This window comes from Callithrix jacchus, chromosome 19 (assembly GCF_049354715.1).
Source record: "Callithrix jacchus isolate 240 chromosome 19, calJac240_pri, whole genome shotgun sequence".
In the NCBI taxonomy this organism is placed as follows: domain Eukaryota; kingdom Metazoa; phylum Chordata; class Mammalia; order Primates; family Cebidae; genus Callithrix; species Callithrix jacchus.
In genome coordinates this window covers 16266253-16290126 of record NC_133520.1, presented here as the reverse complement: position 1 = coordinate 16290126, position 23874 = coordinate 16266253, and the positions used below count along the sequence as shown (strand labels likewise).

Genomic DNA, 23874 nt, shown 5'->3' with positions numbered 1-23874 from the left:
CGCCAGCTGACTTATCCATATCCCTTCAAATATCAGAACACTTTGGCTTTTTATGAATCTGAGCTTCCTGTGGAAGTAGAGGGCATTCATATAAAAGGTGAATATCTTATTGAAATACAAATGCCAAAAAGCTCTGGGTTCCAGGCCAGGCAGTGCTCTGCTTGCCATATAGAGTAGGTTCTTAACTATGCAAAGGAACATAAACCAAGTTAAGATTTGAGGAGGCTCATGCCTGTAATCCCAGCACTTTGGGAGGCTAAGGCAGGGAGATCGCCTGAGGTCAGGAGTTCAAGCCTAGCCTGGGCAACACGGTGAAATCCCATCTCTACTAAAAATACAAAAAATTAGTCTGGCATGATGGTACATGCCTGTAGTCCCAGCTACTCGGGAGGCTGAGGCATGAGAATCGCTTGAACTTGGGAGGCAGAGGTTGCAGTTTGCTGAGATCATGCCACTGTACCCCAGCCTGGACAACAGAGTGAGACTCCATCTAAAAAAAAAAAAAAAAAAGACTTGAAGACATTGTGATCCAAGAAGAAATGAGACAGAGGTGATAGTAGCCAAACAGGATTTGGCCATGAGATTATTCTAACCATGACCACTTTAGGAATGGACAAGGTAATATAACAGAAAACCCTGTCTATAGGCACCTTACCCTCTTAAATATCTCCTTATTCAGATCATCAAAACTGTAACCTTAACAGAGGAAGTTAATTTATCATTTAGAAGCAAGTGTTAACTTTTTAGCCTTCAACCTGGTCAATATATTCCACTGAATTATAGAAATGAATATAAACTATTATTTAAACATTTTAGATTAGTAAAGAGAAGATCAGGGCCAGGCATGGTGGCTCACACCTGTAATCCCAGCACTTAGGGAGGCCGAGGTGGGCGGATCACCTGAGGTCAAGAGTCTGAGACCAGGAGGCAGAGGTTGCAGTGAGCCAAGATCGTGCCATTGCACACCAGCCTGGGCAACAAGAGTAAAACTCTGTCTCAAAAAAAAAAAAGATCAGCCAGGCGTAGTGGCTCACGCCTATAAATCCCAGCACTTTGTGAGGCCATGGCTAGTGGATCACCTGAGGTCAGGAGTTCAAGGCCAGCCCGACCAATATGGTGAAACACCGTCTCTACTAAAAGTACAAAAATTAGCTGGGCATGGTGGCATGTGCCTGTAGTCCCAGCTTCTCAGGAGGCTGAGACAGGAGAATCACTTGAACCTGGGAGGCGGAAGTTGCAGTGAGCCAAGATCATGTCACTGCATTCCAGCCTGGACAACAGAGTGAGACTCTGTCTCAAAAAAAAAATAAAAAAGAAGATCACTGTAAAGAAAACTCTTAGATATTCATCTCTGAAAGTATCTTTAGGCCGGGCACAGTGGCTCACGCCTGTAATCCCAGCACTTTGGGAGGCCGAGGCGGGTGGATCACAAGGTCAAGAGATCAAGACCATCCTGGTCAACATGGTGAAACCCCGTCTCTACTAAAAATACAAAAATTAGCTGGGCATGGTGGCGCGTGCCTGTAATCCCAGCTACTCGGGAGGCTGAGGCAGGAGAATTGCCTGAACCCAGGAGGCGGAGGTTGCGGTGAGCCGAGATCGCGCCATTGCACTCCAGCCTGGGTAACAAGAGCGAAACTCCGTCTCAAAAAAAAAAAGTATCTTTAAAGAACTCAAATCCTGGCTCTTCAAATCGTCTTAAGTCTAAATGATAGAATGGAATGAATAAAGATGTAATATGTTTTATGTGACTTAATGTTTTTTAAGGGATCTAGTAAATACTTTTGTTTAGCTTTGTTTATAATTAAAATATTTGTAAATAATTTAGACACTGAAGAAGGATCAAAGAGAATGTATTTCTGTGTGTGTCTGGAGACGTACTTTATCCAAATATGGCATTATCTGAAAAATAAAAAAAAGTATTTGTCATATAACTTATAATACATTTCATGGTTTTTAAAATAACCCTGGAGGGCAGAGTACTGTTTTTCAGATACAGAAACTAAGGTTTAGAAACACTAAATGGCAGCCAGGCGCGGTGGCTCACGCTTGTAATCCTATCACTTTGGAAGGCCGAGGCAGGCAGATCACGAGGTCAAGAGTTAGAGACCATCCCACCCAACATGATGAAACCCCATCTCTACTAAAAATACAAAAATTAGCTGGGCGTAGTGGCATGCACCTGTGGTCCCAGCTACTCGGGAGGCTGAGTTAGGAGAATCACTTGAACCTGGGTGGCAGAGGTTGCAGTGAGCTGAGATTGCACCACTACACTCCAGCCTGGGTGACAGAATGAGATTTCATCTCAAAAAAAAAAAAAAATTATCTGGGCGTGGTGGTGCATGCCTGTAATCCCAGCTATGCAGGAGGCTGAGGAATGAGAATTGCTTGAACCCGGGCAGCAGAGTTTGCAGTGAGCTGTGATAGGCCACTGTAGTCCAGTCTGGGTCGCAGAGCAAGACGCCATCTCAATTAAAAAAAAAAAAAGAAAAAGAAACACCAAATGACTGTGTACAGTGGCTCACACCTATACTCCCAGCACTCACTTTGAGAGGCTGAAGCAGGCAGATTGCTTGAGATCAGGAGTTTGAGACCAGCCTGGGAAACATGGAGAAACCCAGTCCCTATTTAAAAAATACAAAAGTTAACCAGGCATGATGGCACATGCCTATAGTCCTAGCTACTAGGGAGGCTGAGAGGTGGGGGAATCTCTTGACCCCAGGAGGTCAAGGATACAGTGAGCCATGATCACACCACTGCACTCCAGCCCAGTGACAGAGCAAGACTCTGCTTCTAAAAAAAAAAAAAAAAAATCAAATGACTGAAACATGATACTAGTCAATGACAGAGGCAAAACTTGAACCCAGGTGTTTTTTTGTTTTGTTTTTTGAGACGGAGTTTCACTCTTGTTACCCAGGCTGGAGTGCAATGGCGCAATCTCGGCTCACCGCAACCTCCGCCTCCTGGGTTCAGGCAATTCTCCTGCCTCAGCCTCCCGAGTATCTGGGATTACAGGCACGCACCACCATGCCCAGCTAATTTTTTGTATTTTTAGTAGAGACGGGGTTTCACCATGTTGACCAGGATGGTCTTGATCTCTTGACCTCGTGATCCACCCACCTCGGCCTCCCAAAGTACTGGGATTAGAACCCAGGTGTTTTTAAGATTATATATTAAATAAACTGCCCCTTTTTTGGGATCCACATTTCCAAGTGGAAGATTGAAGAGAGGGCCTGGAAATCTCTAAGAGAACTTTCCTAGTCTTCACGTCACTATTAATAGAAGCAAAGAGGAGCGCCCAGAACTCCAAATACTATATGCAAAGTCCATACCATTCCTCCCCCTCAACACACAGGTCAAGGTTCCATCATCCGGACTACTTTCATTCTGTCCCTTCTTCCTGTTTATATTAGACAATTCAAGGAACCCAGGAGTCCTGGGTCATGCCTCATGCCCTGGATAGTAATCCCCATATAGTTCAATGAGCAGCGATGCACCCTCCACCCTGCTGTTTTCTGTGTCCCCATAGCACCCACTTATCACTATCTGATCTGACATTTACTTTTTTTTTTTGAGATGGAGTTTCAATCTTGTTGCCTAGGCTATAGTGCAGTGGCACAATCTCGGCTCACTGCAACCTCCGCCTCCTGGGTTCAAGCCATTCTCCTGCCTCAGCCTCCAGAGTATCTGGGATTAGAGGCACCACCACACCCGGCTAATTTTTGTGGGGTTTCACCATGTTGGCCAGGCTGGTCTCAAACTCCTGATCTCAGGTGATCCACCTGTCTTGGTCTCCCAAAGTGCTGGGATTACAGGCGTGAGTCACTGTGCCTGACCAACATTCAGTATTTTTAAACTTGTTTATCTGGCTCTACCCGGTGAAATCTAAGTTTTGTTTTGTTTTGTTTTGTTTTTAGAAATAGAGACAGGATCTCTCTATGTTGCCCAGGCTGGTCTCAAACTCCTGGGCTCAAGGGATCCTCCTGCCTCAGCCTACCAAAGTGCTAGGATTGCAGGTGTGAGCCAGCACACACCTGGCCAAAGCTTTTTGAGGCAAGATTTTGTTCATCACTGTATTGACAAACACACAGAACAGTGCCTGACATAAAGTAGGCACTCATATATATTTGTTGAATGAATGAGGAGTCTTCCTTTCGCACAGGTATGCAAAGGGAAAGAGTACAGTGCCTTCCAATTCTTATTGAATATGTCCAGCAAAGTGTACTGTATTATTACCCTCTTGCATTTCTAAAGATTATTCTACAGCAACCAACTAAGGTTGCTGTGAGAAACTCTACCTTTGTGAGCCATTGTCTAAGGACATAGCTATTGGTCTCTAGAGGAATGAGGTAAGTTACTTCTGGGAAAGTATATTCCATGTCCCAACATTTATTCAATCAGCTGGGAAACATTTTCTGAGTGCCTAATTTGGGCCAGACACTGTTCTAGGGACCGAGGATCAAGCAGTGAAAAAAGCAGATACCATCGCTGCCTTCAAAAAGCTTAGTCTTCATTAGGGCATGATAAACATTGTGGTGAAAAAGAAAGCTGGGTAAGGGATTATAGAGTGTTGAGAAGTGTTGCTTCCATAGGGTGGTTTCTTTTGTTTTTTATTTCAGTAGTTTTTGGGGTAAAGGTGGTTTTGGTTACATGGGTAAGTTCTTTAGTGGTGATTTCTGGGATTTTGGTGCACCCATCACCTGAGCAGTGTACACTGTGCCCAATGTGCAGTCTTTTACCCCTTGTACCTCTTCCACCTTTCCCTTGGGTCCCTAAAGTCCATTATATCATTCTAATGCCTTTGCATCCTCATAGCTTAGCTCCCACTCATAAGTGAGAACGTACAATATTTGGTTTTCCATTCCTGACTCACTTCCCTTAGAATAATGGCCTCCTGCCAGGCACAGTGCCTCACGCCTATAATCCCAGCACTTTGGGAGGCTGAGGTGGGTGGATCACTTGAAGCCATGAGTTTGAAACTAGCCTCCTGGTGAACCAGGAATATGGTGAAACCCTGTCTCTACTAAAAATACAAAAAACAAAACACCAAAAAACAATTAGTAGGGTGAGGTGGTAGGCGCCTGTAATCCCAGCTACTTGGGAGGCTGAAGCATTTGAACCTGGGACACGGAGGTTGCAGTGAGCTGAGATCACGCCACTGCCCTTCAGCCTGGGTGACAAAGAGACACTCAGCTTTCACAGAATTGAAGAGAGTTAGGGCCTGGCTCTGGATTAGGCTTTGGCTTAAAGAAATGTTCTGGCTGCATTGATCTGTTGAGACCACTCAGACTTTCCCTATTGGCAATAGGCTGTTTTGCTTTCTTATCATTTGTATGTTTCCAAGAGCTTTTTCTTTGCATTCATAATTTGGATAAATGATTGGCACAAGAGGCCGGGCTTTTGGACCATCTTGGCTTTTGTCATGACTTCCTCACTAAGCTTAATCACTTCTAGTTTTGATTTAAAGTGACATGTAACTTTGTCCTTTCACCTCAGATGATTCACTCACCTCGGCCTCCCAAAATGCTGGGATTATAGGCATGAGCCACCTTGCCAAGCCCAAGAGTTATTTTTGAATTAAAAAAACACATGACTGTTACAGATGAACTCTAAACATAGTGGAGAATCTCAGCTTTCTACACCACACTGTATCACACTCCACTTCCTAAGAGCACTGGGCAAATATGAAGTTACAGCCACGTGAAAGAAGTGAAATCTCAAATGTGGTATTCTTTTGTTTCTGATCCAAATGAATAATTTGTTGGTTGTATTAGTTATGATTATACACCCCATTCTCTTTTTTTCAAATAAATGAGAAAATGCTATCAGCTGCCTGCCTAGACTAAGAAACAAGTATTCACAATGAAGGTATTTATCAGTTGCCCTTCCTCCTCAGATAAAATAATAACACCATCACCACCATGCCATCCCCTGCCCCCACCAAACTTCCTCAATGTTTTTTTTTTCTTGAGACAGAGTCTTGTTCTGTTACCCAGGCTGGAGTGCACTAGAGTGATCTCAGGTCACTGCAACCTCCGCCTCCGGAATTCAAGCAATTCTCCTGCCTCAGCCTCACAAGTCTGGGACTACAGGTGCATGCCACCATGCCCAGCCAATGTTTGTATTTTTAGTAGAGACAGAGTTTCACCATGTTGGCCAGGCTGGTCTCAAATTCCTGACCTCAGGTGATCCGCCTACTGCGGCCTCCCAAAGTGCTGGGATTACAGGCATGGGCCACACCATGTCCAGCCCCTGTTATTAGGGCTTTTCATGTGATGTTTGGTCATCAAAAGGATTTCCATTGCACCTCAATTTTGCACATGAAATGTTTATAAAGGACAGAGAAACTGATGAGATGGTAGGTCTCTGAAGTTTTTATAGTCTATTGTAATTATTATAACAATTCTTCTCAAAATGTGGTCCTCAGGCCATTGGCATGAGCATCACCTTAGTCTTCTGAGAATGCAGATTACCAGGCACTTCCCTAGAGCCTAGTGAATGAGACAGCCTGAAGCTGGGGCCTGGGATTCTGTATGCATAAAAAAATGAGTCTCTGTTCTATTACAGATCTTACAATCCACCAGGCTAGTTTAATGACACTTTTACCTTCAAACAGATTGCCTTTATGATATACCAGGGCAATACTCAGGGACCTCTTTCAGTCCCAGAGATTATTCCTAAGAATTCTTAGGAACACCTACAAATCCTGCCTATCAATTGGTTAAGAATCCTATCATAGGCTGGGCCTGGTGGCTCATACCTGTAATCCCAGCACTTTGGGAGGCAGAGATGGGTGGATCACCTGAGGTCAGAAGTTTGAGACCAGCATGGCCAACAAGGTGAAACCCTGTCTCTACTAAAAAATACAAAAAAAAATTAGCTGGCCGTGGTGGTGGGCACCTGTAATCCCAGTTACCTGGGAGGCTGAGGCAGGAGACTAGCCTGAACCTGGGAGGACGAGGTGGCAGTGAGATGAGATCATGCCATTGCACTCCAGCCTGGGTGACAAGAGCGGAACTCCGTCTGAAAACAAAAATCTTATCATAATAGCTTACTTTTTGGTGGAAAGTGCTTCCTCTCCACATGAGCAAGGAGACTCAGATTTACCCAGGAGCTCCTGCCGCTGTCAGGAACAGGCTCTTTGGCTGTGGTATGAGTAGAGGACTGATAAGCACCCGGGAAGTGCCTCTTTTGAACTCTTAGTAAGCTGACTTGGTTGCTTCGTTCCACCAAGCAGTTGGATTCACGCTTTCTGTTTATCTCTTCTAGGAGACGTTGTTTGCTTACTCCATGTTTTTTAATTATTTCAGTGATTTTGTTTATAGATGCCATTATGCTCACAAACCAATCGTCAAGTGATTCTTGCTGTCCTACAAGTAAATGAAAAAATACTATCAACTGTCTTTTTGACTCAGAAGCCACATTCACAATCACGTTTACCCGTTTCTTGTTTTTCCTTCCATAAAACAACACTAGCACCACCATGCCTCCCACCCCACCTCACTTATTTATTTATTTATCTTTTTAGACAGTGTTTTGCTCTGTCGCCCAGGCTGGAGAGCAATGGTGTGATCTCAGCTCACTGCAACCTCTACCTTCCGGGTTCAAGTGATTCTCGTGCCTCAGCCTCCTGAATAGCTGGAATTACAGGTGTGCACCACCACGCCTGGCTAATTTTTGTATTTTTAGTAGAGACGGGGTTTTGTCATGTTGGCCAGGCTAGTCTCAAACTCCTGGCTTGAGGTGATCTGCCCACCTCAGTCTTCCGAAATGCCAGGATTACAGGTGTGAGCCACCATGTCTGGAGAGCACACCTCACTGTTCTATTAGTATTATCACAGCACTTTAGGAGGCCAAGGCAGGCAGATCACGAGGCCAGGAGTTCAAGACCAGACCAGCCTGGCCAACTGAGTGAAACTCCATCTGTACTAAAAATACAAAAAATTAGCTGAGTGTGGTGGCGGGCACCTGTAATCCCAGCTACTCGGGAAGCTGAGGCAGGAGAATCGCTTGAATCCAGGAGGCAGAGTTTGCAGTGAGGTGAGATCAGACCATTGCACTCCAGCTCAGGTGACAGTGTGAGGCTCTGTCTCAAAAAAAAAAAACAAAGGTGGCCAGGTGCAGTGGCTCACGCCTATAATCCCAACACTTTGGAAAGCCGAGATGAGAGGGTCACTTAAGCCTCCAAGGCGAAGGTTGCAGTGAGCTGAGATTGTGCCATTGCACGACAGCCTGGGTGACAGAGCAAGATTTGTAAAGATTGAGAAATATTCAGAACTGATAAATGATACAGTGATACAGTCAACAGTCTCAAGAAGCTCAAATAATACCAGTCAGGATTTTTTTTTAAAGCCCACTCTGAGATTACAGTGAATTTAAAAGAAAATCTTAAAAGCAACCAGAGAATAAAAGGAGGGACAATTGGACCAACAGCTGACTCTTCAACAAGCAATAACAGAAACGAGCAGACAAAGAAATGGGGCCGGGAGTAGTGGCTCACACCTATAATCCCAGCACTTTGGGAGGCTGAGGCAGGTGGGTCACCTGAGGCCAGGAGTTTGAGACCAGCCTGGCCAACATGGCAAAAACTCATCTCTACTAAAAATACAACAACAACAAAATAACTGGACATGGTGGTGTGTGCTTTTTATCCCAGCTACTCAAGAGTGTGAGGCAGCAGAATCGTTTGAACCTAGGAAGCAGAGGTTAAAGTGAGCCAAGATCGTGCCACTGCACTCTAGCCTGGGTGACAGAACAAGATTTTGTCTCAAAAAAAAAAAAAAAAAATACATTCAGCATCATCAGTCACTAGGAAAGTGTAAATAAATATTACAATGAGGTACCACTACATATCACTAGGATGGTTGAAATGAAAAAGACTGACCAAACCATGTGTTAGCAAAGATATGGAGGAACTGGAACTCTCATATGCTCCTAGTGAGAATGTAAAGTTGTACAATATCTTCAGAAAATAATCATGCAGCTTCTTAAAAAGTTAAACATATTCCTATCACGATTCGTTTCTAGATATTTACCCCAGAGAAATGAAATTCTCCACATACATGCCTAAAGAAATATATCTGTACATATGAAAACTAACACATAAATGTTCATCACAGCTTAAAAAATTTTTTTATACAGATTTAGTTTTATTTATGTATTTTTGAGACAGACAAGAGTGAAATGGTGTGACCATGGCTCACTGCATCCTCAACCTCCCAGGCTCAATCCACTTTCCCACCTCAACCTCCTGAGTTGCTGGGACTACAGGTGCAGGTCACAGCATCTGGCTATTTTTGTTTTTATTTTTTGTAGAGATGAGGTCTCATTATGTTCCTAAGGCTGGTCTTGAACTCCTGGGGCTCAAGGGATCCTCCTGCCCTGGCTCCCAGAGTGCTGAGATTACAGGTGTGAGCAGAGCCACCAGGCCCAGCCCACGGCTTTATTTTTATGAGCTGAAAAGTTCTAACAACCCAAACATCCATCACCAGCAGAATAAACAAATAAATTGTGGTATATGTACACAACAGACACTGAGTTATAAAATATATTTTTATATATTATATGTATATAGTATATTTATATAATATAGATATATTCATTTTACCTGAAATGCTAATTCATTAGTATATATATTTGTGTTCACATATTGTTGATAAACACAGTAACATGGCTGAATCTCAAAATAACTATGCTGAGAAAAATAAAACAGCCAAATGAGAATGTATAGTGTATGATTCCATGCATATAAAACTCTAGGAAATACTAGGCTGGGTATTTCCAGCACTTTGAAAAGCTGAGGAAGGAGGACTGCTTGAGCTCAGGAGTTCAAGACCAGCCTGAGCAACATAATGAGACCTTGTCTCTACAAAAAAAATTCAAGAACTTAGGTGTGGTGGCACCTGCCTGTAATCCCAGCTACTCAACAGGCTGAGGTGGGAGGATGGCTTGAGCCCAGGAGGTGGAGGTTGCAGTGAGCTGTGTTCACAAAACTGCACTCCAGCTTGGGCGACAGAGCAAGTCCCTGTGTCGGGAAAAAAAAAAAAAAAAGGCTAGGAAATATGAAGTCCCCTACAGTGACAAATGAAAATCAATGGTTGCTTGGGAATGGGGAAAGGCAGGCAGCAAGGGTGACAGGCAGGGATGACAAGGGATATGAATAAACTTTTGGGGCTGATGGATATGTTTATTATCTTAATTGTGGTGAAGGTTTCCTGGGTGTATGCATATGTCAAAAACATCAAACTGTACATTTTAAACATGGGCAGTTTATTGTATGCCAATGACCACTCAATAAAGCTCTTACATAAAATTTGGCTGAGTACCTAGCACATTGCCTAATGAATATTTGGTGGTTGATAAATATTTGAATGAATGAGAAAATAGTATATTACTTACAAGTCTTGATTTTCTTTCACTTTAATGTTATTGTGAGAATTTTTCGTGTATTTACATGTGTCATTAGTAACAAAAATGTAATATTTGATAATGTAATAGTCTATCACGTGGATTTATAATTTTTTTCTTTTTTAAAATTTAATTTTAATTTTAAATTCTTTTGTTTTTGTTTTTTTGAGTCAGAGTCTCGCTCTGTCGCCAGGCTGGAGTGCAGTGGCGCCATCTCAGCTCACTGCAACCTTCACCTCCCATGTTCAAGTGATTCGGCTAATCTTTGTATTTTTAGTACAGATGGGGTTTCACCACATTGGCCAGAATGGTCTTGATCTCTTAAGCTCGTTGTCCACCTGCCTTGGCCCCCCAAAGCTCTGGGATTGCCAGTGTGAGCCACTGCACTCAGTCTTTTAAATTATTTTGGCCTGGGAGACACCAACTTTCTTTCTTTCTTTCTTTCTTTCTTTCTTTCTTTCTTTCTTTCTTTCTTTCTTTCTTTCTTTCTTTCTCTTTCTTTCTTTCTTTCTTTTTTCTTTCTTTCTTTTTCTTTCTTTCTTTCTCTTTCTTTCTTTTTTTTTTTTTGAGACAGACTCTCACACAGTCATTCAGGCTGGAGTGCAGTGGCGCCATCTTGGCTCACTGCAACTTCCTGCCTCCTGGGTTCAAGCAATTCTCTGCCTCAGCCTCACAAGTAGCTGGGATTACAGGCACCTGCCACCATGCAAGGCTATTTTTTTGTATTTTTAGTAGAGATGGGGTTTCACCATCTTGGCCAGGGTAGTCTTGAACTCCTGACCTTGTGATCTACCCGCCTCGGCTCCCAAAGTGCTAGGATTATAGGCATAAGCCACTGTGCCTTGCCCCACCTTTTCTTTTTGTTTGTTTCTTTTGAGATGGGGTCTCATTTTGTCACCTAGACAGAATCCAGTGGCATGATCTTGGGTCACTACAACCTCTGCCTCCTGGGCTCAAGTGATCCTCCAAATCTCAGTCTCTGGAGTGGCTGGGACCACCACAGGCTTGCACCACCAGGCCCAGCTAATTTTTGTGTATATTTGGTAGAGACAGGGTTTCACCATGTTGCCCAGCCTGGACTGAAACCCCTGAGTTCAAGCGATCCTGCCCACCTCAGGTTTCCAAAGTGTTGGGATTGCAGATGTCATCCACCGAGCCTGACATTAATTATTCTTTTTATTGCTAGACTTTAGATTGTTTTCACTTTATTTTTATAATAACACTTTGAAACACATTGAAGTGACAAAAATCACGCAAACATACATTCTTTCAGGAAAGCTACCAGAGCCATCAAGTTTTCATTCCTAAATAAGCAAAGAGGAGGTATCTTTTCAAAGCTCTCTGCCTAACACATAAACCTAACAAGCATTTACACCTGTAGAAAACGGAAATGCTTTAGGAGAGAATGCCAAATGTCTTGTTCCCTTCCTCCTTTCCAGAGCCACATGGAAGACTGGAATTTTCTGAAAGGTGGCAAAGCATTGTCTTAGGCGGTTATTGAGAGAATGATGCTGCAGAACTCAGCGGCATACAGCAACGTTTATTCTCACGCCCATAGTGGGCCGGCTGATCCAAGTGTGTCTCACTTGAGAACTCTGCCTCAGGCTAAGAGTTGTGTAGGTCTGCACCCCAATTTAAGGACTAGTAGAAACGAGAAAAGATATTTTTCTCTAATCCAGTATGTCAGGGAGAACCTAACACTCCTACATTCGTTTCTGGAAATTTTTTTGCTTATTTGTTTCTGAGACAGAGTTTTGCTCGTGTCACCCAGGCGATCTCCAGTCACTGCGACCTCTGCCTCCTGGGTTCGGCAATTCTCCTGCCTCAGCCTCCCAAGTAGCTGGGACGACAGGCAGGTGCCACCATGTCTGGCTAATTTTGTATTTTCAGTAGAGATGGGATTTTCCCATGTTGGCCAGACTGGTCTCAAACTCCCGATTTCAGGTGATCCACCCGCCTCATCCTCCTAGAGTGCTGGGATTACAGGCGTGAATCACTGCACCTGGCATTGTTTCTGGGAATTTTAACAGGATAAGATAAACTTCTTTTTAAAGGTAAAGAAAATGAGACGAAATGTTGTTTTACTGAACCGCAGTTTAAGTTTTCCATCTCGGGCATGTGCAGCTTCCCCATTTAATCTTTTTGTTTCCTGTTTCTCTTGGGAAATCATTGAACTTAGAACCATAGCTTTTACACTAATGTCGAGTCTCAGTTCAGCATCATGGGAAAGACCAGTAAGAGACAATTAAGGGTGGGGGAGGTGGCTCACACCTGTAATCCCAGCACTTTGGGAGGCCAAGGCGGGTGGATCACTGGAAGTCCAGAGTTTGAGACCAACCTGGCCAACATGGTGAAACCCCATTTCTACTAAAAATTATCTGGGCTTGGTGGCATAGGCCTGCAATCTCAGCTACTTGGGAGGCTGAAGCATGAGAATTGCTTGAATCCAGGAGGCTGAGGTTGCAGTGAGCTGAGATCACACTGCTGCACTCCAGTTTAGGTAACAAGAGTGAGACTTTGTCTCAAAATAAATAAATAAATAAAATAATAATGAAAAGGTTAGTTTGTCAATTGCCTGTTTTTGTTTGTTAGTTTTGAAATGGAGTCTCGCTCTGTCATGCAGGCTGGAGTGCAGTGGCGTGATCTCGGCTCACTGCAACCTCCAACTCCTAAGTTCAAGCGATTCTCATGCCTTAGCCTCCTGAGTAGCTGGGACTACAAGTGTGCGCCACCATACCCGGCTAATTTTTTTTGTATTTTTAGTAGAGATTGGGGGGTGCGGGTTTCACCATGTTGGCCAGGCTGGCCTCAAACTCCTGACCTCAAGTGATCTGCTTGCCTCGGCCTCCCAAAGTGCTGGGATTACAGTCGTAAGCCACCACCCTCAGCCTGAGTTAATTTATATTCTGTTAAAAGTCCATTTTATAGTTTAACTGCAAATAAAACATAGATGTCTTAGTTAAAAGTTCACCATGAAGATAACAAAATTCACTCTTATTACAACTGGAGCTAAATATAACAGAATAGACACAGATATAGAGTCTAGTGGTAAAAGCATATTATTAAGTAAAAAAGATGTGATTAATATTTACCTATGCTGCCTCCTAACTATATGACCTTGTTTAAGTTACTTACCTTCTCTGGGCCTCAGTTTCCTCCTGTGTTAAATGAAAATAATATCCAACTCACAGTGTCATAAGGATGAAATTAGCTAATAAATATCAAGAGCTTAAGACAACACACCCTCAGTCAGTGGTAACTTTATCATATCACATAAGCACTTTGAAAAAAGTTTTGTTCAATTGGATAAAATGTCTTTTCTCCCCAGTTACTAATCTCGTTTACTTGCTGTTTGATTAGGACTGGCTACATAATTTGTAGGGTCCAGTAAAAATAAAAATGCTGGACGCGGCCGGGCGCAGTGGCTCACGCCTGTAATCCCAGCACTTTGGGAGGCCGAGGCGGGTGGATCACGAGGTCAAGAGATCGAGACCATCCTGGTCAACATGGTGAAACCCCGTCTCTACTAAAAATACAAAAAATTAGCTGGGCATGGTGGCGCGTGCCTGTAATCCCAGCTACTCGGGAGGCTGAGGCAGGAGAATTGCCTGAACCCAGGAGGCGGAGGTTGCGGTGAGCCGAGATCGCGCCATTGCACTCCAGCCTGGGTAACAAGAGCGAAACCGCGTCTCAAAAAAAATAAATAAATAAATGCTGGACGCTTTATTAACAAACAATTGAGACTTTCAAGGTAATGTCAGTAAAACTTTCAGCCAATTGTGAGACCCTCTGAACAAAGGGCCCTATGTGACTGTTTGGGTCTCATGCCTGTGAAACTGGTCCTGCCAGTGATATAGAAACACGACAATTTCAACTGCTTATTCATCCATTTTGCAATCTCTTACATGGAGATAAGTAATAGGTTCAACCCATAACTTTGAAAGCAGCTTTGAAGAGCTGCCCAAAATAGCTCCATTGGGAGAGCATTAGACTGAAAAGGGCTTTGAAACTTTTTTTGTTGTTTTTTTGAGACAAGGTCTCACTCTGTCACCTAGGCTAGAGTACAGTGAGTGACTTGATCACAGTTCACTGCAGCCTCAATCTCCCGGGCTCAGATGAACCCCCACCTCAGCCTTCCAAATAGCTGGCACTACAGGCACACACCACCATGCCTAGCTAATTTTTGTAAAGACAGGGTTTCGCCATGTTGCCCAGGCTGGTCTTGAACTCCTGGGCCCAAGTGATCCTTCTGCCTCAGCCTCTCAAAGTGCTGGGATTATAGGCATGAGCAACTGTGCCTAGCCCAGGCTTTGGAAATACTAAACATGTATATACAGTAGACCTTCATTACTCATGGATTTAATATTTGCAAATTTGGCCACTCCTTAAAATGTATTTGTTACCCTAAAAAGCACTAGTTGCACTAGCCTGGGATAAAGATGAAAAGTACGGTTTCTGCGGAATGCATATTGCTTTCGTGCCATCGTAAAGTCGAACAACTGTATGTCAAACCATTGTAAGTTGGGGGCCGGCTGTATTCTTTCTAGGAGCAATAGTTCAGTATTTGCTAATTTAAGGTTTCTGGTATCTTTATAGATCATAGCTAACATAGTAATGAGGACTGTATGATAAAATATATTACCATTTCTACAGGCATATCATTATAAATTACCTTTAACATACAGCAATCCAAAGTGTGTTTTGAGTCCACTGGTGTGGATTGGCCCACTGGGATGCTACCTTGGTGATGGAATATTCTGATCAGTGCCATTCTAACTTTGTTCTATTCACAGAAGCCTGGTCAAGAGAGATTCTGGAGTCAGAGAAATCATTTGCTTACTAACCAGGTGTCCTTGGATAAATATAAATTACTCAACCCTCTTTTAAAAAATTTTTTATTTTGGAGACAGGGTCTTACTCTGTCACCCAGGCTGGGGAGCAGTGGTGCAATCACAGTTTCGTTATGTCAGCCAGGCTGGTCTTGAACTCCTGAACTCAAGCGATTCCCCTGCCTTGGCCTCCCAAAGTGCTAGGATTACAGGTGTGCATCACCAGGCCCAGCCTTCCAACCCTCATAGTATCAGTTTCATGGTCTGTAAAATGGGGCTAAGGATACTGCTTTCACCAAGCTGTGTGTATGTGTGGTAAGTGGTGAGGAAGGAGCTGAGATTAAATTCGGAATGATGGAAAGCTTTTTGCATTGTGCCTGGCATCAGTTTATTACACGTTCTGATACATTTTGAGCACCTATTTTGCTTGGTGCTGTTGTGGTTACTGGGGACAAATGGCTCCTTGCCCCCATGATAGAAGAGTTCTAACCTAAAAATTCATTGTAGGTACTCAGTAAGTGGTAGCTACTTTATTGGTTTTATTAAAACTTTATATTTTACAGGGGGAATTTCTTGTTGCTTGTTTTTGTTTTGTTTTTTGAGATGGAGTTCCATTCTTGTCGCCCAGGCTGGAGTGCAATGGCATGATCTCAGCTTACTGCAACCTCAACCTCCTGGGTTCAAGTGATTCTCCTGCCTCAGCCTCCTGAGGGATATTACAGGCGTAAGCCACCATGCCAGGCTAATTTTCTATTTTTAGTAGAAAAGGGGTTTCATGATGTTGGTCAGGCTAGTCTTGGACGCCTCACCTCAGGTGATCTGCCCACCTCGGCCTCCCAAAGTGCTGGGATTATAGGCACGAGTCACCGTGCCTGGCCTCTTTTGCTTTTCAAGATAGGGCCTCCCTCCATGAGACAGGCTAGAGTGCAGTGGTGTGATCGAGGCTCACTGCAACGTCGACCTCTGGGGCTCAGGTGATCCTCTCACCTCCGCCTCCTGAGTTGCTGGAACTGTAGGCGTTCACCAGCACACCGGCTAATTTTTAAATTTTTTGTAGAGATGGGGTTTTGCCACATTGCCCAGGCTACATGGGGAGTTATTTTATTCATGCTTTTCTTTTCTAAGAAGATGACGTCTCCAGTTTTTCTTTTCTTTTTTTTTAAATCTTCAGGTCATTCTGGAAGTGGGGGCAGGGAAAAGCTATCTAACTGGCTAACTCACTACATGGAGGAGGAACTCAAGAGAGAAGCCGACTCAAGGAATTACACATTATTCATAGTGCCATTGCTGCCTTCAAAGGTGGGCAGTACATTTTTTAAAACACATTTTATTTTATTTTTATTTTTTGGTGGCCAGGTCTTGCTCTATTGCCAGGCTAGAGTGCAATGGCATGATCTTGGCTCACTGTAACCTCTGCCTCCAGGGCTCAAGCCATCCCCCCACCTCAGCCTCCCAAGTAGCTAGAAGAAAAGCTTGTGCCACCACGCCCGGCTAATTTTTGTATTTTTTTAAAAGACAGGGGCTCACTATGTTACCCAGGCTGGTCTCAAACTCCTGAGCTCAAGCCATCCTCCTGCCTCCGTCTCCCAAAGCGCTGGGATTACAGGCCTGAGCCACCGCTCCCAGCCAACACATTGATTTTTAGGAAATACAGTTTAGTTCAATATAGTTTATTGAACTAAAAGTATGCATGCTTTCACTATATCTTGAGAGATTCAGGAAAGTTCTTGTTAATAATAAGGCCCAGCATGGAACTAGGATGTATTTCACATTTTTATAATCCAGGTGGAAGAGCATATGTAGGCTAAAGAAACAAAGAAAAAAACTGATGAAAGAACAATCAGGCCCAGCCAGGGTGAAGGTACCTTAAGGCAACAAGAGAGGGAAGAAGGGGCTTCAGAAAAGCAGAGAAGAAAAAAAACTTCAGAAATAAGTGTTAGAGGCCCGTCACAGTGGCTCACGCTTGTAATGCTAGCACTTTAGGAGGCCGAGGCAGGCAGATCACTTGAGGTCAGGAGTTTGAGACCAGCCTGGCCAACAGGGTGAAACCCTGTCTCTACCAAAAATACAATAATCTGCCGGGCATGATTGCGTGTGCCTGTAATCCCAGCTATTTGGGAGGCTGAGGTGGGAGGTTTAACCTGTAGACTATGTTGGGGCTTAGAATATTTCATTTGTGGTTTACAGGGGCTTGAGTGTTCCTTGTGGCCTGTGTCCATATGGCATTTCCTCTAATTACAGCTATTTGGTCTCTCAGATCTAAGCATACAAACCCTGAGGACTCCTCTGTCGTAGCTGCTCTGGATTGGCCAGGGCTGGGAAGGAAGACTGGAGGTCCGTTTTTGTTGGCCCAATTCTTTCATCGGAGTTTCAGTAAGTGAGTTCCAAAGCAGTGAATCAAGAGAAAACATGTGAGGCAGTTGCCGTTTTTTTCAGAGAAAATCTGGAAATGAAGATATTAGTTGCTATAGGTGTAGGAGGGGTGAGCAGAGGCTAATTTACCATGAGGTTAATATGGCTTACCCTTCAGGGTCTCTGAAGGCTTCTCTCTCTCTCTCTCTCTCTCTCTCTTGACAAGGCCTCACTCTGTTGCCTAGGCTAGAGTGGTGCAATCTTATCTCATTGCAGCCTTAACCTTCTGGGCTCAAGCAATCCTCCCACCTCAGCCTCTCAGGTAGCTGGGACTACAGGCATGCGCCACCATGCCGAGATACATTCTGTATTTTTTTGGTAAAGAAGGGTTTTCACCATGTTGCCCAGGCTGGTCTTGAACTCCTGAGCTCAACTGATGCACCTGCCTCGACCTCCCAAAGTGCTGGGATTACAGGCATGAGCCACCACACTGACCTCATTTTAAATTTTAAATTTGATGTTAGTTTCTTTTTATTTATTTATTTTTGTTTGCATTATGGCCACAAGTTAAAGATGTTTGTTTCTTAAATAATACCCCCATCCCCAAATTAAGCCTTTAGGCTCAAAAAACCTGAATCAATTCTGGTGGGGATGAAGAGAGATAGTACATGTTTCAATCAATTCAAATTAAGCAATTAAAAATTGTAAAAGGGGGAACATCACACACCGGGGCCTGTTGGGGGGTGGGGAGCTAGGGAGGGATAGCATTAGGAGAAATACCTAACATAGATGATGGGTTGATGGGTGCAGCAAACCACCATGACACGTGTATAACTATGTAACGAACCTACACATTCTGCACATGTATCCCAGAACTTAAAGTATAATTTTAAAAAATACATACATACATTTTTTTAAAAATTATAAAAGAAGGTGAGAGTTTTAAAATTGCTAGTATTGGCCAGCTAATTTTGTATTTTTAGTGGAGACGGGGGTTTCACCATGTTGGTTCAGGCTGGTCTCGAACTCCTGACCTCAGGTGATCCACTAGCCACGGCCTCCCAAAGTGCTGGGATTACAAGCCTGAGCCACCTCACCCAGCCTAAATCTCATTATCTTTAAAACCAATGTGTCAACTAGCTAATGTGATAAATTAAATCATGCCTAAAGGAATAAGCAGATGTAACATGGAAAATTTAATTCTGATTTGACATTGGTTACATTTAAATCACGCAATAGGTAAATTTTAAGCCAGACACGAAAGGCAGGATCTGCCTTAGCAAATCCTTGGAGATGTTTTAGGGCAGGAAGCTCTGCTGTTGCAGAATTAAATCTCTAGTACCTCTACACAAAAATGTACATATAGTTTTCATCATCTTTCTGTGCCACCATAATGGTGTGCATGAATGCAAAAAAGAAACCCAAATGCGGTATTCTTATTAGGTCATGCTCCAAAGTCATTGTTCGGTTTCTAACTGTGATGATGAACATGGTTATATTGGTGAATTCAAAGTCATTGATGGTCACAGAGCTTCGAAAATGGTCGTGAACCTCATAGGCAGATTCAACAAGTGTGGAGCAATCAGCTCCAGATTTGATGTGCCAATAAAAGATGTAGAAAAATGGGCTGGGTGCAGTGGCTCACACCTGTAATCCCAGCACTTTGGGATCCGAAGTCGGGGGATCACGTGAGGTCAGGAGTTCAAGACCAGCCTGGCCAGCATGGTAAAACCCTGTTTCTACTAAAAATACAAAAATTAGCCAGGCGTGGTGGTGGGCACCTATAGACTCAGTTACTTGGGAGGCTGAGACAGGAGAATTGTTTGAACCCAGGAGGCAGAGGTAGCTGTGAGCAGAGATTGCAGCATTGCACTCCAGCCTGGGCAAAAAGAGCAAGATTCAATCTCAAAAAAAAAAAAAAAATAGAAAAGAAGAAGATCTAGAAAAGTGACAAAATAATTTGTTCCCATCTCACCAGTTTGTTTTCACTGTGTTGATGACCTCAACTGGTATCATGGACCAAGAAGAAACAAGACAAAAACACACAGGAGAAAAAATCCTGGGACTCTTTCTTTCTTTCTTCTTTTCTTTTCTTTTCTTTTCTTTTCTTTTCTTTTCTTTTCTTTTCTTTCTTTCTTTCTTTCTTTTCTTTTCTTTTCTTTTCTTTCTTTTTTTTTGAGGCGGAGTTTCGCTGTTGTTACCCAGGCTGGAGTGCAATGGCGCAATCTCGGTTCACCGCAACCTCCACCTCCTGGGTTCAGGCAATTCTCCTGCCTCAGCCTCCTGAGTAGCTGAGATTACAGGCATGTGCCACCATGCCCAGCTAATTTTTTGTATTTTTAGTAGAGACGGGGTTTCACCCTGTTGACCAGGATGGTCTTGATCTCTTGAACTCGTGATCCACCCGCCTTGGCCTCCCAAAGTGCTGGGATTACAGGCATGAGCCACCGTGCCCAGCCCTGGGACTCTCTTTTAGGAGTACATACATCTAAATAAAATGCCTCAATGGAGGGGAGAATACGTGTGGGAGGATTCTGATTTCCAACCTTCTCCTCTAGTCCTTCATTTCCAACTTGATCTTTTCACAGAATAGAAACATATAGCCTCGGCTGCTCAGCTAGACAGAGTCTGGTGCCACTAGGAGTAGACTGAAGCCAAGGCTGTCCAGATCTAGCCACCTCCCCATGAAACATCATGGATTGCACATTCCAGTAGCATCGTTCTGGTTTGCATCTTAACCTCTGAGGCTCTTAAACTGTAGGAAACCTTTGTTCAGGGACAGCTACGTCACTCCTATTAGCATTTTGGACCTTGGCTCCTGGATACTGTCCAGACCTCATATTGCTGAACTGTTACTTATTCAAATCTCTCTGACTTGGCATTCAACAGCTATAAAATCGCTCAATCTCATCTTGACGCTGAGCCAAATGATGCTCCCAGTATCTTTTTTGACATAGATTAAGTTTCATTTTATGTTATACATCCAAACATTTGATACAAATTATGACTCATGTTTAAACTGGTTAATACGTATCTACCACTGAAGTCAGAGAAAGAAGACAAGATTAAGGAATTAGAATGGCACTACAAAAAGATACTGATGAGTTTTTGCTTTTTCTTACTCTGCTCTTTACTTTCAGAACTTTGTTGAGGTAGGCATAGTAATTGTGCCTAATGCTCTCAGTAGAAATAGCTTATTTTACTTTGCATAAATCATAGCAACTTAAAGTCAGAAGAAAAATTAGATCTAAGGGGAGGGGAAAAAAGAAAACTTAGATCTTACATAGCTCAAATTTTTTTTACAGAATTTATAAATCCTATCCACAACACACCCTCTGATATAGATAATCATCTAATTGCTGTATAGATATGTCACATGGTGGTTCATTCAACTATTTATCACCTCCAGTGGTAAGAAACCTACCTCTTGTTAGACAAAAGGTAGCTATGATATGCCACGGTGTGCCACCCTTTAGGGGCAGTCCTGAAAGCACCCTGCAGGGATGGACCCTATAGTCAGAAATTTGATCAGAAACAGTTTGGAGTAACGACAGAAGGATATGGCCGGGCACAGTGGCTCAAGCCTGTAATTCCAGCACTTTGGGAGGTGGAGGTGGGTGGATCACCTGAAGTCAGGAGTTCAAGAAACCCCATCTCTACTAAGAATATAAAAACTTAGCCGGGTGTGGTGGTGCATGCCTGTAATCCTAGCTACTCCGGAGGCTGAGGCAGGGCTTGAACCTGGGAGGTGGAAGTTGCAGTGAGCCGAGATTGCGCCACTGCACTCTGGCCTGGGCAACAGAGTGAGACTCTGTCTTAAGAACAAAAACAACAGGAGAATCCAAGCAGGTTTAAATAGATGGGAAACAGATGGGGTCTAATCTAAGATACCACAATGAGAAGGAGATATGATTATGAGAAACACAAAGATATGAGTTGGTAGTAAAGGAGATGGGTGGGTTTACTGAGTACTGGTGTAAATCAGAGGTCAGGCACCATTTAAGTGCTTTATATTTACTAGCCATTTATTGATCATAACAATTTTGTGAAGAATATTATCCTCATTTTACAGGTACACATACATGCAATAACTAATCCAAGGTCATACAGCTAGTAAGTGAAAGAGCTAGGATTTGAACCTAAGCCACTTGGTTCCCGAGCCTGAACACTTGACCAATCACTACACTAGATCATCTTACTAACTGTAATTGAGAATGCCTAACATGTGCCAGGCATTGTTCAATCAAGTTAATCCTCATAATAATCCTACAAAGCAGGATCCTATAATCCTATTACTAAACAGCTAAGTAACTTGCCCAAGGTCACATAGCCGATGAGTGCTGAAGCAGGGTATTCAAACCCAGGTAGCTTGTTGTAGCTCTGATGCCCTTGCCAAATACTCTAGACCCCCTTGGTGGTACATTCTAGGGACGTGGTGGTAGTGTCAGATATATGTGCGGGGAAAGCACATGATAAAGGTGGGTACGAGAGTAGGACAGATGGCTGGGCACAATGGTTTATGCATGTAATCCTAGCATTTGGGGGGAGGTTGAGGCAGGAGGATTGCTTGAGGCCATGAGTCCAAGACCAGCCTGGGCAACACACACAGAGAGAGAGTGGAATAGGGGCCAGCCAGCTCATAAAAATATCTGGGAAAATTATGAGCTGACTGGCTGTCCGTGACACCCAGGGAATTTTCAACCCAATCCTTCTTGCTGAGGACATAGAAAAGACAAATGATCTCTAAACAGAAGGAGCCTAAACAGTTAGAAAAAATGGCCTCCCTGTAGTAGTACGTTCAGGAAGCTCCCTAGTGCAGAGAGGAATTATCTATTGGATATGGCAGAAGATGATGTCTAGCCCCCCACTGGATAACAGGGACATTGGATCTAATATAATGTTTCAGTCTCTGGTTTCAGGAAGGGGTGGAAAGTTTGCAGATACTTGAATGTTTACTGTGGACATCTGGAAAAGAGGTATGGTTGGGGCAAGCAAAGAAAGGTCATTTAAAATTTAACCCACTGGATTCCCTTTCCAAATAGCTTTTTTGTGCATGTGAGCTATGTAGGTTTCACGGTACACAAAAGTGAATATTGAATAATTGTGCTGAATATTATTTATTTATTTTTAGAGACAAGGTGTCCCTATCTTGCCCAGGCCAGACTCGAATTCCCGGGCTCAGGTGATCCTCTGTTTCAGCCTCCCCCAAAATACGAGGATTACAGACATAATCCACTGTGTCCAGCTTTATGCTGAATAGTAAGCAATGCAATTAGTTCATTTTTTTTAGAAATTCATACAATAAACTTCTTAACTAAGGCCCAATTTGGATTCCACACTTATTTTTTTTCTTCATTCAGAGAACACGCCTCAGTAATCTAGAATAATCTCCAATGTTTAGAAAATCACGTTTGTCGGGGAAGTTTGCAAGATTTTCTTTTTTAAAGAAATAGATTTCTTTCTTTTTTTTTTAAATTTGGAACACAAACTCTTTCTTGAAGTTTGCAAGAAATTTTTTTCTTTTGTTTTCTTTCTTTTTTTTTTTAGTCCTGTATTTTGCAAAGGATGCAAGAATTTTTTTCTTTTAAGAAATAGATTTCCTTCCTTCCTTCTGGAAGTTTGCAAGATTTTTTTTTTTTTAAGAAATAGAGTTCCCTCCCTCCCTCCCCCACTTCCTCCCTTACCCCCTCACCCCCTTCCTTCCTTTCTTCTGGAAGTTTACAAGGTTTTTTTTTTTAAGAAATAGATACCCTCCTTTCTCCTGCCCTCCCTTCCTCCCTTTCTCCCTTCCTTCTGGAAGTTTGCAAGCTCTTTTTTTTTTAAAGAAATAGACTTCCTGGCCAGGCGCAGTGGCTCACACCTGTAATTCCAGCACTTTGGGAGGCTGAGGCAGAAGGATCACCTGAGATCAAGTCACGGATCACCTGGCTAATGGGGTGAAACCCTGTCTCTACTAAATATACAAAAATTGGCCGGGCATGGTGGCGGGCGCCTGTAATCCCAGCTACTCTGGAGGCTGAGGCAGAAGAATCACTTGAACTGGGGAGGTGGAGGTTGCAGTGAGCCAAGATCACACCATTGCACTCCAGCCTGGACACCAAGAGTGAAACTCCACGTCGAAAGAAAGAAAGAGAGAAAGAGAGAAAGGGAGGAAGGGAGGAAGGGAGGAAGGGAGGAAGGGAGGAAGGGAGGGAAGGGAGGGAAGGGAAGGAAGAGAAGGAAGGAAGAGATTTCCCTCCCTCCCTCCCTCCCTCCCTCCCTCCCTTCCCTGCTTCTGGAAGTCTGC

General features: G+C 43.3%; 1 protein-coding gene across 1 annotated transcript; it reads right to left on the bottom strand.

Moving 5' to 3' along the window:
• Positions 1-1837: 1837 nt before the first annotated feature.
• On the bottom strand, positions 1838-15137 carry SPATA45 (spermatogenesis associated 45). The gene is made up of 3 exons (XM_008985241.5): positions 15080-15137; positions 7056-7370; positions 1838-1902 (listed from the first exon to the last, which is right to left on the bottom strand). Exons 2-3 carry the CDS (start codon positions 7330-7332, stop codon positions 1883-1885), a joined length of 297 nt encoding a protein of 98 aa, XP_008983489.4. The 5' UTR covers positions 7333-7370; positions 15080-15137; the 3' UTR covers positions 1838-1882.
• Between the last annotated feature and the right edge of the window lie 8737 nt (positions 15138-23874).

Bases quoted from the DNA above. Each gene is read 5' to 3' on its own strand.
- SPATA45 (XM_008985241.5), bottom strand. From the start codon at position 7,332: ATGGCATCTATAAACAAAATCACTGAAATAATTAAAAAACATGGAGTA. The intron at 1,903-7,055 runs GTAAGCTATTAT...TTTATTTTTCAG, and splicing joins GAAGCACTTTCCACCAAAAA to ATAATGCCATATTTGGATAA.